At 46.9% G+C, this 20034-nt stretch overlaps 1 protein-coding gene across 5 annotated transcripts in view; it reads right to left on the reverse strand.

The window, feature by feature from the left end:
* atp6v0a1a (ATPase H+ transporting V0 subunit a1a) overlaps window positions 1-19604 on the reverse strand; it is a 42045-nt gene extending 22441 nt beyond the window's left edge. For 2 of the 5 annotated variants that reach the window (XM_069185853.1, XM_069185852.1), the window contains exons 1-13: window positions 19499-19604; window positions 15604-15811; window positions 14762-14840; window positions 14164-14261; window positions 13904-14032; window positions 11548-11630; window positions 9344-9470; window positions 8233-8315; window positions 7299-7392; window positions 4995-5207; window positions 2192-2342; window positions 1662-1801; window positions 761-918 (exon numbers count right to left, since the gene is read on the reverse strand). In XM_069185853.1, the coding sequence (XP_069041954.1) occupies window positions 761-918; window positions 1662-1801; window positions 2192-2342; window positions 4995-5207; window positions 7299-7392; window positions 8233-8315; window positions 9344-9470; window positions 11548-11630; window positions 13904-14032; window positions 14164-14261; window positions 14762-14840; window positions 15604-15720 (1472 nt within the window). In that variant the 5' untranslated portion in view covers window positions 15721-15811; window positions 19499-19604. Of the gene's footprint in view, window positions 1-760; window positions 919-1661; window positions 1802-2191; window positions 2343-4994; window positions 5208-7298; window positions 7393-8232; window positions 8316-9343; window positions 9471-11547; window positions 11658-13903; window positions 14033-14163; window positions 14262-14761; window positions 14841-15603; window positions 15812-19498 lie in introns of all 5 variants that reach the window. The other 3 variants (XM_069185850.1, XM_069185849.1, XM_069185851.1) reach the window with 2 other exon arrangements.
* Window positions 19605-20034: the final 430 nt, after the last annotated feature.

The raw sequence follows: 20034 nt of genomic DNA on the forward strand, positions 1-20034 counted from the left end.
CGACCGGAAGGCCCGTCAATCAACCGGTTGCCGTGACAACGTGCTCTGGCACAAGAGATCAGTTGCACCTGTGCGCAGTCAATCACCTGGCTTTTTAACACCCGCCCCTGCCCCTGCCCTGCACCGCCGCTCAGTCTTAGTGTTAACTAGTCTTGGCGTTACCCGAGTGCTCTGGCCGTGCTTCACTTGACCTCTCTTATGGATGCTCCTGTGCCACATTCCAGTGCTTTTCTATGATTTTGCTCACAGATTCCCCTGCGGCTGTGTTTTTGAGTTCTCTGCTTGTCTTTGAGCGTGTCTTTGGATGGTGTTTTCTTCAGCATGTTGCTTTCATGCCACCTCACCAACACTAGGACTCAGCCCACTGCCTCAGACCAGCGCCTTCTGATTTTCTAAAACTACTGGAGCTTTAAGCAATCATTTGTCAAGTTCCCATTCGTCAACTAGTAGGTATTTGCATTGAAATTGAAATCACCACCAAGGGCGATTGCTGGCTCTTGTACAGAAATGCTTCCTGACTGCTTGTATGTTCCCTTTTCAAACAATCAAAGGAGGTGTTATGGATATTGAGATCACTATCTGAACCTGAAAAGAGACCAAGACTAAATAATGGGTGCAGTAAGTGACAAAACAAACGACCCGAAACGCTGGAAGTGCTCACTTCTGACAACCAAGCTGAGCACTTCCAGCGCCCCTGTGTGAGAGCAGCTGGACTGGCGCGCCGGTCAGTGTAAACTGGGGCCACATCCCAGCGACTTACGTCCAGTTGGCCGTGGTGAACATGGGGCGCACGCTCCAGCCCGAGCCAAACATGTTGAGCGACTTGGAGAAGCAGTCGTTGTAGATCAGGCCCGTGTAGATGGAGAAGACCCCCATGAGGAGGATGATGTACCGGCCAGAAAAGATCATGTTGAACATCTGTGGACAGACAGGCGAGAAAACCGGCCGACATCAACGCAGTCAGCGCTCAGCCGTCGGAGCGACATCCCCAGAGACGGGATCGTCTTTCCACAAATATGGAACAATCAGCTTTGCTCCCCCTCTGAACAACTACAGCGGGATAATCATTATCCGGGTTGGGGACCGCAGCTTTTGAAAAATTAAAAATAATCACTTTCAGTTACAAATGATGCCAGCATCGAGCATCGTAACCAATTCCGAATTGGAAATGGTTATCCCCACATTTTTGTCGTTAATTTAAGAAAGTACTGCTTGCACGAGTATTTTATAGCTTCCCTCAATACTTATCATTATCTTATATTCAGTGACGCAATGGTACAAATGTTTATTTGTGCAGTTATTTTAAAACCAAGGAAATATGAATGATCATTCATTTAAAAAAAGTTTTTCATGCATTTATTGGAAGACAAAGGCTTTCCTTGATGGTTGGTGTGAAGGAGTTCTGCTCACTTGGTCATCTGGACAGCTGTATGGAGCTACGTTAAACACTGCATGTTCAAGGTGTTTTTTGTACATGTGTGCTCTTTTCCATATTACTTTTGCACCTGGTGGTTCTCGGCTCTTGGAAAAACCTGGCAAAGTGAAGTTTGACTCAGCAGTTCCACACAGAACCCACATCCCAGGCAGCTCGTGGAAACTAGTGACTCGGCAGTTCTGGAGCTATTGTCAACTTTCAGCAGCAGGCCACCTAGAGTCCGTACCTCATTGTCGCTCTTCTGGGACAGGATTCGGCTTTCCCTGAGGATCAGCCAAACGGCAAAGCAGGTCATCAGGGCACCATGGCCACAGTCCCCAAACATGACGGCAAACAGGAAGGGGAAGGTGATGATGGTGTATGGAGCTGAAGGCATAGAGGGACATAACAGATGATAGAGGGACGATTCCTTTTTCCGTGATTCAGATCCAGTAATTAATCCTCACTAGACCCTAACTCTAGCCCTGAGGGTTAAGGGGGAAAAACAGAGGGAGGTCCTGGCCAACTGGTAGTGTTTGCAGATACACAGTGTCAAGTCCTCCACATTATGAAATCGATGGTATATTCAACCCTATATAAGCCCCCTTCCTCCCAAACCTTACTTAAACAGAGCTGTATTGAAAAAGGCAGAACCGAGCAAACTGCAGGACAAAACGTCTTCAAATACATTCTCCCAAAAAAATTATTAGTCAGTGAAGCCCCTACCTGTGTCAGCCCACCAAATAGACTCGGAGTGAAAGGCAAAAGAGGCCTCACCTGGGTTGATCTCCCTATAGCTCCCGATCCCATAGGCATCCACAATGTTCTGGAAACCGGACGTTAATTTGTTGGTCTTGTTGTAGGTGGGAGGCGTCTGCTTGGTCTGCATTCTGTTGAGGATAGAGGGCACCGTGGAGCCACTGCGCTCCTGGGGGAAGAAACGGCCATGCTCAGACATACTGTAGATCCCTCTATCAAATTAACTACAGTCTTCCCAAATATCCCCCTTTCTTTTTTTACTTTAAAGCATCGTGCAGTGACCTCCAGAAAACAGGTGCCTAGACCTGCGAAAAGCAGTGCCTTATATAGTCATTTTCAAAGCCCTGTCTGGTCATTTTTCTTAATCAGTTGTAATTAACTTCAAGAGAGCTGGAATCCAAATACTTAGCTCATTACAGTCTCTGATTGTTCTGGAACTAATGGATAAAATAACCAAAATCATAGTACAGCTACAGATGGACGTTTAATTTGACATATTTCCAATCAGAAAAAGTATGCTTAAGTCAGGCGAAGTGGAAAGAAATGAGATCCGAGCTATATTTTCCTTTCAATAATACATGGTATTGGGACACAGCTGCCTAAGAAACAAGACCCTAAGTAAACTCAGCTCTGTGCTGTGGTGCAAAGCTTTTTCAGGACGTATCGGGGAAAACTATTCCCAGTAATCAGACATCAGCAATGGTACACTTTTTTCCCAGAATTTTCACACTGGTACTGCTGGTCTTCTAAATGAAAAACAGAGCAGGTGGGAGAATGAGTCTGTGAGAGAGAATTCCAGAACTATCTAAGGTCCCATAAACCTCCAGATTCTGACAACTCTCTCCCACCTTGACCTTTGACCTGAAGAATTCCACAGTGCAGGTCCTGGAACTGCTTGGGCTGAATTGGCTCCATCTGTAACCGTGGAATCTCATGCCTTCGGGAGTGAGCTCTTACATCTTACATTGTATATTCTGTGGTGCACATCACTGGTGGGAGACTGATTTAATTCAACCAATTAAATAACTCCTCCCAAGTCTTGGACTAGACATGAATAACCCACACACGCAGCAGATTGTCAGCAGCAGGACTGAATACCCCTGCTTCAACCAATAAACTCAAAGTCACCACAGCCAGGCCAGGTCACGGCTATCCTGACCCACAACGGTCTTGAACAAAAATTCAGAAGCTCCTCTGACACAATAGGTGTCCATGAGTATTCAGGGACATTGAACACTGATTCTTAATATCCAAATGAATCATGGTAATGAAGGCTTAAAGACGTAAATGTTCAAAACAGACAAAAGGATCTATGCTGTACTAAAAGCATACCTAAGATTATAGGACTGACAAGTGCGAACAAACAGATTATGCAGTGTCCAATAACTCATTAATTTTGGACAGAGGCCACAGATACTCCAGACATTTATTTGCAGCGGGTATATTATACTGCTGGCATGACCTTTCAAAAAAATGCAGGCAAATGACTCACCCACACCATGATTCATCCACTGCAATTTCAAAACAACCTGGAGGTTAAACACTGAAGCATTTCAGAATACGAGTCCAAGGGATTGGAGTGAAAGTTTAGTGTTTCCACTGAGCTCACTGCTGCCACCTTTCCCTTCACTGAGCTCCTCTTGACTCATGCCTTCACTGAGACCATCTGTACAAAATATTTCCTACTGGTTTAACCTCTGGACAGTTCATATAGAGCTCACTTTGCTCTATAATTTCAACTAATGCAAAGGTTCCAGCATTTTTTTCTGTTATCAGCGGCAATTAAAATATGTTTGTGACTCTAGTCTACTAAACAAAACTTAAATCATTTGTGTTATTTCTGAGACAAAATACAATTCTGCAATTCTAAGAAAACAAGGAACTTCCATGTATCTCCTCATAAATATCCTCTTTTTTTTCCAAATATCTTCCAGTTGCTCTACAGTTTTAAGACCACCTGCACCTATTACAAGGCCTTAGCTGAAATTTAATCAGTAATTTGAGGAGAAGGCTGTAAGAAAGCACGCAAGACAACAATCACTCTTGTGTATCCTTGGCATGGAGATTTATAGCTGTGATATTCCTTCTGGGTCTTGAACACATGAATGCTGCCTCAGAAGACCAGAGTATACTAAACTGCCAGGCAATAGGTGATCTATTAACACACTTCACATTACAGTGCTTTCTTGGGTTGGCTCTTTAGAGAAGCGTATTAGGGTTGCACACAGCTCAGCAGAAAGCAGCCAATCAAACAGAATGCACTCACCCCTCCATTTTTCAACCTCTTCATCAAATTTAGGGCTATGAGGGGGCCAAAACCCAATCCCAGAAAGCAACGGGCACAAGACGGGGTACAACCTGGATGGGGTGCAGACACACCTGCACCTGGACCAGTATTTCTGGTACCCGTAGGTACCAACAGGACTGTGGGAGGAAACCAGAGCACCAGGAGGAAACCCATGCAAACAAAGGAAGAAGATTCCAACTCCACGCAGATTACACCCCAGGGATTGAACCCTGGAGCCCAGAGGTGCCAGGAGGCAATGCTAACTACTGCGCTGCCACGCCACCCTCAAACAGAACATGCAATGCAAACACCAGCGCAGGAAGAGTGGAAAACATCTCCAGCTGCTCTCCTCCCGTATAACCCCACAGAGAGGGTGCCTGGCACTGTGCATTACAGCCCGAAGAATTACGGTCCTGTAGCTCGGCAGACGGGTGCTCACTACCTTGCTGTGAATGAAAGACCAGTGCACATGCACTGGGAGCGTAAAGGCGGTGGAGTGCCGGAGCTGGTGTCCCCCTGGGCCCTGCGGCTCACCGTGCCTCTGCGGAGCGCAAACTGGATGGAGTCCAGGTCCGTCACGGGGCACCACACCTCGGCGATCAGACACTTCTGGGTGACGTCGATGTTGCACAGGTTGAGGGTGTGGTAGATGGCCTTCATCTTGCGCACCTTGATGAACCACACCCTCACCGTCTTGGCGGCCGCCTGCAGGACCCTCTGCCGGTGGTCCTCCGTCTGGTTCAGGACCTGCGGGGCATGGGGAGAAGGAGTGGATCACATCTTCCTCCCCCCCACTTCCCCTTTATCCACTTTCCAGATCCCCCTGCCCTCCAGTGCACACTGCTACAGGATCAGCGTCCACATTCACAAAGCAGACCGCGGTTTCTGTTCCGTCAATCCCCCAGACTGCAGAAACATCTTTCACTTTCTGTCCCCAAACACTTGATACTGTTGCTTTCATGTTTAGCTGTAGCTGGTATGTAAATGGATGAAAAAGCTATAAAAGTTCAAATATCTTTAGTGGGAAATCAAGCATCTTAATGCCACACTAATGACAGCTCGAGCACAGCACTCTAGAATTAATTACGGGGCATACGTTTTTAATGGTCATTACTACACTTAATAAATAAGAAAATAACAGTTTCTGTTAAAGATTGCAAACACGTATGCTTGAAACTGTAAATACTGCTATTCGTCTGAGGGGATGCTCTATTACAGCTGAGCTGCATGAGTAGCATGACTCCAGTCCTTCACTACAGCGGGCTGCGACACGGGCCAGCACTGTGTGTGACTCACTGAGACTCATTCCTCAGGATCAGCAAATGTGAACCCCCCCCCCCCAGCACCCCTAACCCACGCACAGCCCACGCAACCGCGCTCACGCCAGGGGAGCAGGGCGCTCTGGGTAAAATAAACTCGCCTTCTGACACGCCAAGCGGCAACTGAAAGCGGGCGAGGGGTTGTAACTGATCCAGGAGACTGAAGGCAGGTGGTGGACCGAGGACAGGCCGCTGGGAGTGAGTCAGTGGTGTGGGGGCGCTGCCCACCGGCGTGAGGCAGGGGAGAGACATGCCAGCCGCGCTAGAGTGGGCGATCACAGTCACCGAGGGGGGGGGAGGGAGTCGGTGGGAGCTCAGAGCAGCTATGTGGGTGGGTCAGCCCCGGGGAGAAGAGAGAGATTAAAGAGCCGGTTTTCCTTCCCCGATAAGGACAGCGTTTTCACTTCCCAGAAGAAATATTGTGATCCAGGTAATGCAAAATCTTAAGCGGAGACCTTTGGATCACTTAATAACCCCAAACACAGCTGCACCGCCTTGAACGAACCATTCAAGTCGTACACCTTTGCTGTTGTTGCATTTGTTGTGCTACGCCTTCACATTTTATATTAATAATTTCTGTCTTTTATGTACCCATAACAGCATGCTTCCAGTACAGCGCCACACTTCACCACTGTAAACACTATGACGGGAGAATCACGTTTCTTTTAGAAGCATTTACAGCTGTGAATTTAATACCATAACCTTAGGTACAGCATCACAGTGTGTTGACAGGTAAATACAAAAATGTGGAAAATTAAAGTCAACGTTTTTCAAAGGAGGCTAACAAATTCTATTAGAGCTTATTTTGTATAGCTTTAATTTCCTTCACAAGCTTAAGGAATACACTGCTGCTGGCTGAGGCTCAACACGGCACTGTTTAGGGGATGGGGGGGGTCTCAATATTTTCGGCAGTGGCCAAAATATTGTGCATGAAGTTTTTTTGTGAAGCTATTTCTCACTGCACGGTACCTCGAGAAGCCCTTAGACACTGAAGAAACACAGTCTCCAGGAGCCCCTTTCACTTGTGCTGCAAAATGCAAGGGCACACATTGCAGGAAGTAAAATTATGCAGAAAAGAGGATGGAATTAACAGTTGTCTTCACCCTCCCTGCTGAGGTTCGTTAACAATAGGCCTGACTCACTGACCAGAAGCGTGCCCCTCCCTGTCGCTGCATAGCGCAGATGTTGGATGTAGATAAAGTTATCTGCCTTCCCATACGGCTTTGCTAGAGGCGACTTCAGTGAGTGCTTTGGCAGGGGGCTTACATAATGACAAGGGGGAAAATGATCTTTAGCACTGAGGCCCAGCAACAGGTGCCTTCAACAATGTTCGCTTCTCAAAACTGGAGTTTCCGGCTCTTTCTGCAGAGCGCTGGACAGCAAAGGAGGAGGAGGTGTTGTTGGGGGGGCAGTTAGCGATTACTGCGTTTTCCAAGAGCTGCCGTGTTTCCAGAACCAGTTACTGGAGAAGTGGATTCCTCGATCCTTGAGGACCAGGGCTTTCCTCCCACTTCCGTACCATCTGAAGATCGTCGATCCGGGTGTTGACCCCGGCGGCCATCTCCTTTCTCTCCTGCGGCGTCTCGGGACAGGGGTACAGGGACGCCCGGAATCTGAAACACAGCGATCAGCACAGCTAGCGCAAAGCAAAACCATGACTTTTTATGAAGAAAGTATCGAGAGAGATTATTAAGGTGGTTATTTTGGTTACAGTCACCTTGCCTGGAATAGCCAGTGGGGTTTTTTCTTCTGTTGGCTTGCAGCAGTGCTCAGGGGAGCCTGAGATCCCCCTCACCACTGAGTTACTGCATCATAGTCAACGAGAGCCTCATGCTGGAAATTCAGCACTTGACTGGAAAACTGTCTTTTCACTAGAGCCCAGGAGCCTGTAGTGGGCGCTGTGCCGCTCTGAGCCAGAAGACTAATCTCACCCCACCCTCGGCAGTACACATTTTGGGGAATTCCAGTCACATTCGGCTAGTGACACAACCCAGACTCGAACCCCTGACCGCAGAGCTCAACCACTGCTGAGGCGGACTCCTTCGCTGAGTAAGCAAAACAAGTTTAAACCTCGTGAGTTTTTAAAACATGTTGTTTTGTATAAGCAAACGAACCTCAAGTCTTTGACTTGGGCTGAAAGCATATCAGTTTAATGGGATAACTTTCAGTTCGCCAGATTTTTCTAAATTAAACGGATTTGTCAAATAAACAAGGCACAATCTCTTAGATTAGAAGAAACAGCAGAGGCTAATTGGGGCACATTTTCTGAAGGCATTTGGTCTGCAGGAGTCTTAACCCTTGCCTTTCTGACGATGGAAATAAATAAGCCAATGCGGTTTGGAAGACTGCTCTCAAGATAACTGCACTTTACTCTATAAAGCAAGCCCTCTGTTTTAGAAAAGAAATAACTCAGGAATCCAAAAGAGATGGTCTTGGCCTGCTTTTGCACTGACCCTTCACAAATCTTCTTGACCCGGTTTTTCAGCTGGTCACCTTGAAAGAAGATGATGAACACGGACTTGTGCACCTGGTCTCCCTGTGGGAAGAGAAGGGTGGCACAGTGTTAAAAAGGTGGAACCGAATTCACCCACATTTATTGATCCCAACTCAGTCAATTTCAAATGTTACACTTTTTCTACAGGTTAATGCAGTAACACCAAGTCTCCAAGGAAAACTATTTTTTAACAATCTGAAAACGCACCTCTGTGACCAAAAAATTGTTTTTAAAAAACAATTCCACAGCTACATATCAAGGGGTAGATGTAGGTGATAATTGTAGGCATGCAAATACTTTTTTGTGCTTGTCCACGTGATGGAATGCCCTTCTCATTCCTGGGAATGATATCTGTCATCTAATCATGCTCTCTGAACTGCATTTGACAGTCAGAATCAACCGTATTTTCAAAGAGACAAGAGAGAAACCAAAACAAGCTACAAAAATAAAACAAGAAAAGGATCAAAGCAGCAGTATAGCTGAAAGGTATTGATATATAAAGGTATAAAACCACACTGTGCATTTTATAAACATTCAACAGTGGAAATCACCTTCTGAGACCATATCTGTTCTTCACACCCGCTGACAACAAAGGTGTCAACAGAAATTGCTGAAATGTGTTTTCGGCTGCAAGCATTTCCTGCAAAGCAAAAGCTCACATTGTCTGAGAAAGAGGAAGTCTCCAGGACTGTTCACCTGCCGACTGGGAACGTGAGCTGGGTTAAGGCTGACGTGAGACAGGTTGGACACGCATTGTGGGCACAGTAATCTGGCCCAGTAGGAGAGGAACTGCAGGTTCGGACACGGGCTATCTTGGTTTGCCCGAGGAGCCAGGGGTACAATTCTGTGGCCCCTCAGTCACAATCCCCCCCGAATGTGGCCCGTCAAGAAAGACCAGGACTGCTGCCAAGGGGTCAGCCCACGTGAGCGCCCCTCACCCTCAAGCAAGGCTGTGTTCGCCCCCAGTTACCGACCGCCTCACCGTAAGCGACCCAGTAAGACCAGCTGTACTTCCCCCCCACTCTCCCAGTCACGTCCAACCCCGCCGGCCCCCCGGCCCGGATACTGACCGTGGTCGGATCCTCCAGGGGGTCCTCGATTTCTGCCTGCCGCAGAAACACGTTCCCTCGGCACACCCTCCACAGCATGCGCTCAAACATGGGGATTCGCTCCCGGCCGATCACCCCGGCGACGAACCTGTGAGGGGGCAGGGCGGGGGGGGGTCAGGCACCACACGGAGAACTCCAAGGCCAAACAAGCAACACCATGTCTTTTACTACACACTTCAAGCTCGAGCAAAAACGCTTCTCTGGAGCAAACCAGATTCAAATTTATCTTTAAAAAAAGGGGGGCGGAGTGGTGGCGCTGTGGCTCAGGATCTGCGCCTGTGGCTGGAAGGTTGCCGGTTCGTATCCCGCGGCCAGCAGAGGAATCCTACTCAGTTGGGCCCCTGAGCAAGGCACTTCACCCCAACTGCTCCAGGGGTGCTGTATAAATGTCTGACCCTGCGCTCTGACCCCCAGCTTCTCTCCCTGTCTGTGTGTCTCATAGAGAGCAAGTTGGGGTCTGTGAAACTCTGGTTAGGGCTGTGGTCACGGGTTCAAATCCCAGGTTGGGGACACAGTTGCTGTGCCCTTGAGCACGGTCAGCTCCTCAGATTGCACCAGCTGTACACATGATCAAAATGTGTACGGGGAAAAAAAACATAATTGTAACATCTGCAAGTCACTTGAGATAAAAGTGGCAGACGAATGAATAAGAAGAATAAAATGCTGTTTTTCCCCCCCAACAGTCCCCACAGGGTATTGCAGTGAAATCTTGGCACAGACTCTGTTCTTTTTTTAAAATAACCTTTGACTGTTCTCATAGGATTAATGAGAAACCCGAGGTAAAAAAAAACGCATGTCTCCATGCTTCATTTTTCAAGGGTCCGAATGCAGTTTTCAAGAATTGATGCATTTGGGATCCTTTTATAAACTCAACTGGCAAGTGCACATAGAACACATGATCTGAGGGATCTCAATATAAATTGAGGAATTAAAGGAGATTAGCAGTCCAGGAACATGAAACACCGCCTTCCCTTTTTTTGGAAAGCACCTTACAATGATTTGGTTTGATGTAAAAAAAAAAAAATTAAAAACCGCACAATACTAGCGTTAGGCCACTGTTGTTGAATCCATCTGCAAGTGCTGTCTGAAGCCCTTTTCTGCACAAGCCTAAGATGGACTGCCGTGCGTTGGGTGGCATTTAAAAAGAAAAGCAGGCGCTGCATTTGCACAGCATAAGTTGCTCAGCAATTTGTCTCTGTGTCCATCGATCTGTTTTTCTGGTGATGTATCGGTCTGGCAGCAGAGGTTTCAGGATATTGGTGGCCTGATACAGTCCCCGAGCCAGCCTGGAATTAGTGTGCCTGCATTCCCATTGATCTGCTGTTAAGTGACCAAATCCTGGGCCCCTATAAAATACGATCGGCTGGAAATTGATGCCCGCTGCAATTGTGCAGTGTGTGCTAAGACTCCACTGTGTGTAACCTTTGATATTTGAACACACCAGCTGCAGGTCTCAGGCTCTGTAAATAACTCGGATGCTCTGCAGCTCAGCTGGGACTGCATTCTGGTTGCTAAGTGCTGAACAAAATAGTCAGAAAGGCAGTGCCTGATCCTCTGCTTCATTTGGCAGAGCTGCTGCCCTGCAGTGAAATGTCCACTACTGGAAACTGCAATTCATCCCACTATGTCTGCATGTCAGTTTTCACTTGCATGCAAGCAGGGCAACAAAAAAAAACATAACTGAGGCATCTGGTATACCAGTATCACTAAAACCAACAAATACACATGGATTTCAAATTACAGCAACAGAATAATACTAGAGGAATTCTTCTTCAGTATAGATAGAAGTGTCTATGCCCAACAATATTGTTGTACAAAAGCTACATGACAATGACTGTGCTCTATATAGAGATTGTGGTCACAAAATGAGCATCTGTGTCAGACCTTGCACGTCGCACAAAGCCAGAGTTATAAATCCCGCTATGTTGTAGTCTGCTCTGTTTTGTGCTTTGGGCTGTGCCACAGATGTATTTGCTATGTCCAGGCTGCTGCCCATTTTATTTCAGGGCAGGGCTCTGAACCTGCCTGCCAGCAACAAACTGGTTTTGGAAACTCCCAGTCTGGAGATCACGCAGGAGGTGCCCAGTCCATGCAGGCTGGCAGAGGGCACTGAGGGACAGGTGTCTGCTGGTGGTGGAGGGGTGGGCCTACACCTGTGTACTCACCCCAGCCTCAGGGGGGCTCCCCTGCCCACCTCGCTCGGGTCCAGCAGAGAAGACGACTCCTCCAGCAGGTCGGGGTCCGCCATCTGCTGATGATGATGATGCAATTCAGCCTGAATTCACAAACCAATTAATAGCTAATGAAGCTCGTTAGTGACATGCGGCCGCAGGAACCAGGAGTGAGAACAAGAGGAGAAAGAGACAGCTGGAAGACAGAAGCCATGAAGGGATGAAGAGAAGAGATTTGGGAGGAACAAAGAATAAAAACGCGGTTCAGAGGAGATTGTTAGTACAAGAACGCAACCAGCCATGCACACAAATATCAAATGAAAAAGTCATACAAACGGGGACAGAACCCAGCATCAAGGCTAGGGCCTCGAGCCTGCTGTTTGTCGTTTGTCCAGTTTCGGTTTGCTGGGAAGAACCAGTAAATTGCTCAAGGCTAGCCAGGACAGCTCATGCTGCCACCTATGAAGACGACACTTCTCCCACCCACAAGGATAAAAACATCAATTTCTTTCTTTACATCGTAGTTTCCTTTGTTTTTCTTTGCTTTTGACAAATATTGCAGTAGGGGTCACAGATGTGTAAAGATTTTGAAATATATACAGACGTGCACTAAATGTGAACCTGCAGTGATTGCATGATATTTGCATTTTTAGAATTAAAAAATGTGGAGTGTGTACATAACATCTTTGAAAGGCAATACAGGGTTTGAGCACAAACAAGGAAATAGAGAGTTAAGAATATGCACACATTTTGAAATAAGGGGTTTGAGAAACCTACTGCTGTCCTAAATTAAGGAACAGCAGTCACCGACAAAACCCCTCATTAAACAGTTCTGAATACTACACGGAAAACCAGATCCCTTTCAATTTCAGCAAACAGCAAAAGTCCCGTCAAAGACTAGCAATAGAAACTGAAACTGGTGTTGGATCCATTTCAGGTTCTGTCGGAAAACATTTGCGAACTGCATATGCAAAATGCACAACCTTGCAGACCCTGTTTCGAATTGCAAAGTGATTTAGCAACGAACTCTTGCCCTTGCTATTGGTTTAAGAAGAAAGCACAGTTAAAAGACAAATTTCAAATAGATCTACAAAGAAGGGGAACAACTACACAATCCATCAGCCTGTATCAATATATGCAGTGAAGGCATTCAATACCGAATAGCATCAAATATCGAATACCATATTGTGTGCTTTTTCAGTGTGAAATGTTTCTCACATTTGCACGCACAAAAGAGATGATTTTCAGAACGAACAAGTTTACTTAATGATTAAAGTTGCAGGTGATCTCAGACATGATCAGAGGTCAATCCCATTCATTCATCAGCAAGAAAAATTAAACCCGGACACATCAAGCATGGAGAGAGGAGAGCCCAGAGAGGAGTGCTGAGACAGAGGGCAGGGAGGAGAGAGTGAAGGAAAGGAGGAGTTGTGGGAGGAGGAAACCGCATGCCATTAACAGCTACTTTCCCAGTCTTCTGCTCAGGGGATGGGGGCAGCGTGTTTGCTTGCTCTCAGTTGCAGGACGCGCCCTGACCTCCACTCTTAGTGCCTACTGCTCTCTCAGACATTACAACACACAGAAGACTGGGAAAAGGACAAATATCATTAGATGTCTTAATCCCTGCTACTGTCACCCCTACCCCTCACCACGGGGGGAAAAAAAAAATCTGATGTCAAATCATTTTTTAAAACATGCTAAACACCAAGCCCGGGGAAATCTCAAAGCCCCTTTAACAATAAGACCGGGCTTAAACCCCAGACTTTGGTTTGTTGTTTGAGAACCAGAAATGAAGATACATAGAAGTTTGCGGCCCGCCGTGATGGAAGACTGATCGCAAGACACCCCCCTCCAGGCTCCCACCAAAGCAAAATCATTGAAGGCCCCCCCGTAACTGGGAATGAGCGGATGCTGAGCTACAGTGTGCACAACCCAGGCCCGGCCAGAGGGGGAGCCCGAAGAACCTTCCCCTTGGCTCCATAACCCCACCGAGTGTCTGAAAGGCAATGGTTGTTGGTAAAGCACCACATGCAGTTGACTTATTTACTTCAATCTGACTGCCTAACAGCTCCTAAAGAGATAAAGAAGCAGATTAAATAGCTTTTCCATGGGGTAAAGAGCAGCCCTTTACTGTATTGCACTGGTAATGAAATTAATCATTCACCAGTTCTGCTCGTACTGTTAAGTCACCTCCGACACAGGGATCTGCAGTTTCTACATATTTGCACTGCCTGTGCACTAGGACAGGACTTGGCTCATGTCTAGGCACAGACTATGGCGATGGCAGAAGCGTGGCTCTGTCATGATGGCGGTGGGAACGCCTTCCAGAGGGGCCAACGAACTTCCTGACCTCGTCGAAGAACTGCTGCGTGCGGCGCAGGATGTGCTTGAGCTCCGTCAGCTCCAGGAAGTTCTTCTTCAGGGCCTCCTGGTTGGTGTTGATCTCCTTCAGCTCGTTCTCCAGCTTCTCGAAGGTGGCCTGCGAGCGAGAGGAGGGGGGAAACCGTCAGATCAGACGGAGCTCGGAAGAATGGCCCGGCTTCAGGAGGAGCGCGCTAAAAACAGAGCTCAACCCCTCCTCTCCAGCTTCCTCCAGGGCTGCAGCATTACCTCCAAGTCGATCATGTCCCGAGGAAAGGGCACCTCCGGATTCTCCCCGGTATCCATGATCGGAATGTTGGCTTTCTTTATCTCCTTTTCCACAAACCCTAAAAAAACAAACACGTGCGTTTCAGTCAAATCCTGGGCGTGTACACCTGGCACCTCAACCGCAATCGCACACCAGATGCACCAACACAGAACAGGCTGGGGTCTTTATGCATGCAGGCCAGTTTGCTTGAGGAAGAAGCCAGCACAAGCACAGCTAGAAACTGGGAAAGGACCGCGTTTCAGAGACCGTGTGACTGCAGCTGCAGGGCACTGCAAGGAGAGTAAGAAAGTTGTGCAGTGCTGCTTGAATTCTCTCTCTCCGTTTTGCTCAGCAAGGGAAACTCCAAAAGGCACCTGAAGGGGAGACACACTCGCTCATCCCTACCCCATTCGAAATGCAGACAAGGCCCAAACAAAACAGGCTCGGCAAACCAACAAGGAAACTGGGCCGGAAGAAATCCCATCTACTGTACGCCAGTATACACCACTGGCATGGAAGAAATCCCACATACAGTTTCGGGAAGGGAAGGGGCCCTTAAGGTCCGGAGAGGACACTCACGCAGTTTGCGGTCCATCTCCTCGCATCGCCTCACTTCATTGACGAACTTCCTCTGGAACACATTCACGTCCGGGTTGAGCTGCAGGCAAAACAAAAAAAATATTTTCTTACTACCAAAAGCTTGGCTAATTTGTGAAACCCCTTAGCAGCATGATGACGCTGCTGTCCTGGTCGGGGGTTCGGTTTCTGGCTGGAGTACCTTCTGTGTGGAGTATGCATGCTCAAGCGGGTTTTTACCACGTGCCCTAACCAGTGTCTCTAAATTGGCAGTGCTCGTAGGCCTGTCCCACCATGGCCTGCCTTGTCCCATCCAGGGTGTAGTCCTGCCTTGCGCCCTGAGGTTCTGGGACAGGCTCCTAGCTGCCTTATCCTGTTGCGGGACCCTCAGAAGGAATAAGCAGCTTTCTGCCACTCATTCCTTCTGATAGAAGCAGGACAACTAGGTTGCGTTTAGGTACTGCAAGACCTATGACAGCATAGCCACACGTTTTCTATCTGACAGTCTATCTGGGGGTCTATTAACCCCTCCCCAGTGTCCTTTATTTAGCTCCCACTCCTGATTTTCTCCTTTATCTTCTTAAAATATTGGAATGCGTTTGACGGGCTTTAGCCCTCCAACTTCGGGAGCGTGGCAACCGCAGCACATAGTGTTTTCTTAACGGGGCCCGTCATGACTCGGCCAGGGGTTCGAGGGTATAAGACAGCACAAAGGTCTGAGAGAAGTTCCAGTTTCATCACTGAGGCTCATAACCAGGGCAGAGCAGGACAGATTCACGGCACGCCGTCGTGCAATAGGTGGCGATTTTCCTTCACATGAAAAACAGGCACACGAAGGGACTCACGTCGCGGAACTGGACCATTCCCAGCTCCCCCAGCTCACTGACGCAACAGTACGCAGCTTCCGACTGGAGGAAGAGCTGGGCCAGGGTCATCTCCTCGCTTCTGAACAGCTCCCCCATCGCGGCACAGGGGCTGGCGAATCAGGCCCAGTGGGGAATAAGAACCGACGGCTTCTTGCCCTGCTGCTGTCCTAGCTGCTAGAGCACAGAACTACAAGAGAGGAACAGCACTGGTTAGGAGGACAGAAAAGGTGCTGAGAAATCAATTTTATCATTGCAAAACAAGCTGCACTTTGTGTGAAAATGGGCAGTCTGTTTTGTTCTGAATGCATATATCTAGCAAGCACACAACAATACCGGTAACGTATCCTGTTCTACAAAATCACTGGAGCTTCCAGGTCCCATTTAAATAGATTCGGATTGCAAGAACTGTGCTCTCTAAGACTTATTTACCATGATCCCACTACAGGTCTTCTCAGGCCCAGAAGAGAAAAGACAGCCCAGCTTACCAATGACAGCTTTCCTACCCAGACCAACAGGAACCAAAACTTGCTTTTATAAAACCCCAAATGACCTGAACCACAGCAAAGCTTGTTATCAGCAAACCTGGCAAGAAATGAACACCAATGGGGGCTTCATTATACAGCCTGGTATGATTACATTGATCAAAAAAGAGGGACAAATCCATACGGAAAACTTAGTGCACATGCAAACAAGCATATTAGCCTATTAGGAGCTAGGGTTAACAGCACAGAGCAAACTAATAAAAGTTCTCCAGTTCCAGAATGAAACACTAAGACCCAGCTTTTTGCATTAACAGGATCTAGCTACTCTTTAAACCACTGTATACATCCCCTGTGACCTGACCTGAGCACCGACAAACAGTTGTAAACACAAAATCTGTTCAAGTATATCTCATGAGAAAGAAAACCATAAGTATAGGTTCTGTCCAAGATGTTCTGGTCCAGTTAGAGGTGTGAAATTCTCGATATTTTCCAAGACCTCTGGAGTTCTGACAACGGCACCTACTTGTATCTCTTCTAAGCGAGCTGGTCAAACTTCAAGAATATGAACAGGCTGCTGGCTACTGCCGAAAGAGATGCCGTGAAAACTGGCTCAGCCCTGATGAAGTCTTATATGCCAAGAAAATTCTTAGAGGTGGCTACATGGAGCAGTCAAGGAGTCTCCCAGCATCGAAAGAGTGTAGACGGATGAGGAACGGAAGCAATCCTTTCTTGTTTTACATGATGCCTGAGTCATTCAAGGTGGGGCTCCAGTCATGGCGTGGCCGGAACAGCAAGCACAGGAAAGCCCAGGTAACCCAGCTAGAGCGATTCTCTTTTTTGTGTGCCCTTGAAAAGTCTCATCTTAATAAAAGGAGGATCCAAACCTTTGAAAATCCTCCAGGCAGAAGGGTAAACAGAGTCACGGTGTGGTGAACGGGCACATAAAAAAGTACATAAAACAGAAAACACAAGCACACTGCCCTCCCCATCCTGTGTGGCAGGGAATTCTGTATCCCTCCAACACCGCCTGTCATTCATGCGTTTGGCCACAGCAGAGTCCCCTCTGAGACCTCTGAGTCCACCTGAAGATTACATCCCCTTCCTGTCATTCCCAAACACCACACTCGCCTGTGCATATCACCACACAGGCAGGTCAAAGCTGCCTGAGGCTGGCATCTTTCACTCAGTGACCAAAGGACATCTATTGAAGAAGGCAGTGGCATCTCAGAGCCACTGAGAACAAATTCAGAGGGTTTTGAGGCTACAGGGAAGTAAAAGTGAAAGGATCTAGGCCTTCATAGAGGAAGCCACATTCTGCATTACAGTAGTTTGTTTAAAGCAGTAGTTCTTAACCTTCACCTTCAGCTGGCCAGATCTGTTCTAGCACCCCTGCTCAAAAATCACTGAAGTAGGTCAGTTGCTTAAAATTAAGTGCAGGTGGGGCTGACAGTCTATGGGCTGCTTTGTTTAGCTTCTCCTGGGCCTGTCAAGGCTGCGAGCACAGGGACAGGTACAAGCCAGAAGACAACACTGGACCTATCCTGTGCATTTTGATTGCTAAAAGCTAAGTGATCGCAAGCGAAAAAACTCAGTTCCCTTGGAGGCCGGGAGCCAGGCAGGAGATCTGCTGCAAACTGATGAGGTGCCCGAACATTAGGGAAACGGGGCAGTTCTAGTACTGCATTGTATCCTGACCTCATCCAGGACGACAGCGGGACTCCTACTGTAAGCTACGAATGTAATGCATCAGCTTGGGGGGAGGTTATGAACACCCAGGCGCCTGCACGCATTCACCCACTGCTGCTCATCGCAGAGAGCACCATTGTGCAAGAGTGTGCAGCACTGCACAGCCATCCCGGAGGCTTAAGGAATTACAGACCACGTGACTGTAAGGGTACCAGTCTCGGCACGAGCGAGATGAAGGCTTCAAACCCCGGCACGTCTCTATAATCTGAACCAACAACAGCCCATTACTGCAGTGTTTCATTTAAGGCAGTCAAGAGCAAAAGCCGAACAAGTGGCTCATTCTTATGTCATCACGCAATGGATTCCAAATTATTGAGGCACAAGGGCAAGAGTTAGTGAAAACAGCCTTTCGGCTTCCACAGCAAGACTTGATTACAGTAATCAAATGAGACGCCGCATTATCCACAAATAAAAAAGACATCTTAAAATAGTCACTGTTTATTTTTCTGCGAATCGCCGCTTCAGGTCGGTGTATATTACTGCCAAGGAAATATTATTATGGACGCAGATGTTGCTGTACGAGAAAATGGTGGTTTTAGATCATGCAATGCCGACCTAAAGGTGCCGGGTGAATGTACCTCAAGGGTAAGGAGCCAGGAAGAAATGAAATTGAATCAGCGTTTAAGCCAAATGAGAAACTCACCCCACACGGCCGGTTAGTCGGTTAGTACATCAAACAAGCCGATTGAAACAGAATGAGTCCTCTATTGTAATACACAAGGACGGCAGCAATTCAAGCCGGGTAACCTAATATGTTTCAATGCGCTGACGTTTCTGCAGCACTGGCGTTTTTTAAAGCAGTCAAGGGGCGCCATTACAATAATATGTCACTTCTACGGTTTTATGTTATTGAGGCGATTCTCAATCGCCTCAATAACATTGGGCCAAGCGACATGAGGGTATAATTTTAGATCACGTTTTTTTTTTTCAAAATGGTGAAATACAGTCTTATTCAAACGGGTTTCTTGTCAGCTAGGAAACACGTTAATAGCATACAGCACTAGTGCCTGGTTCTGCACCTTAATATCCCAAATTCAACCACTGTATGAATGAAAGACAAGGTTTCCTAACGCCATAGTCCATAATCTCTGTGCTAAACTAAATAAAAAGTGTTCTTTTAAAAATATGGTTTCCGAGAATCTCGATATATGAAGTTGATACATGAACGGTCGTGTTTAATTAGTTTAAATGAATGGGCTCACTTCACTATTTCTTCATTCAAGGTGAACTGGAAAAGGGTAAATTGTACTTAAGTAAACGATGCAGCAAGTAAAGTGTTTCTTTTTTTCCCCCTGAGGCGTAGGTTGAATGATTACACCTAGATAATGTGTGTGAGGATTTCATAACGAGAACACAACACCTATGGAAAGAGCTTTCACAAAAACAGTAGTTAAAATAAAAGGTATATATGCTCAAAACACACAGCTCGTACACACTGAGATCGGGTTGTGAAAGAATACGGTACTAAGCAGCATTTACACCTTATTTACCGCCGTACCTATGACCTAAGATCGGAGCAAGAAAAAAACACGTAATTAAAAATTCACATGGCACCGTATTTTCAAACGCAATAACAAAGCGAAGACTTTAGAGCCATTTAATCTACTGAGATGAGAAATATAAACAACAATAAGTCAATTTCCTACTGTAATTGAAGCTTTCCGACCCCCTTCTCCAGGAAACATCAGCTGATCAGCCTCTTCGCCTCCACGGCCTGACGTCACGAACGCGTTGACTCAGATCACGTGAGGGGGGGCTGGCGCTCCGCTGGAGGACAGTCGAAGCACTGGGCTGGTTATGCCTGTCGCTGGCCGATAAGGTATTTCCATATGGTTACATTGCATATTAAAACACGTCTTGGGTTTAAGTACAGTGTTATTCTCAAAATGAGAAAAGCACGTCAAAATATGCAAAACGTATTGAGTGTTTTAACCACTGCTACCTTTGAGGATGAGGATTTGGTCCCATCTGAAACCAATGGAGTTGCACCTTAGTAATTTGTACTGATATATTATTTGTAGTTTTATTTGAAGTACTGGCTACTTACATTGGCAAAAAGCGAAGCACTTTACGGGGTGCAGACTTTGTGCTTATTTTTTCTCGTTCTTATAAATACGCGTGCATTTAGTCAAACATGAATGAGCGTCTGTAAATGAAGTACATTCACACAACTGTTTTCAGA

Source organism: Lepisosteus oculatus, chromosome 28 (assembly GCF_040954835.1).
Source record: "Lepisosteus oculatus isolate fLepOcu1 chromosome 28, fLepOcu1.hap2, whole genome shotgun sequence".
In the NCBI taxonomy this organism is placed as follows: Eukaryota; Metazoa; Chordata; class Actinopteri; order Semionotiformes; family Lepisosteidae; genus Lepisosteus; species Lepisosteus oculatus.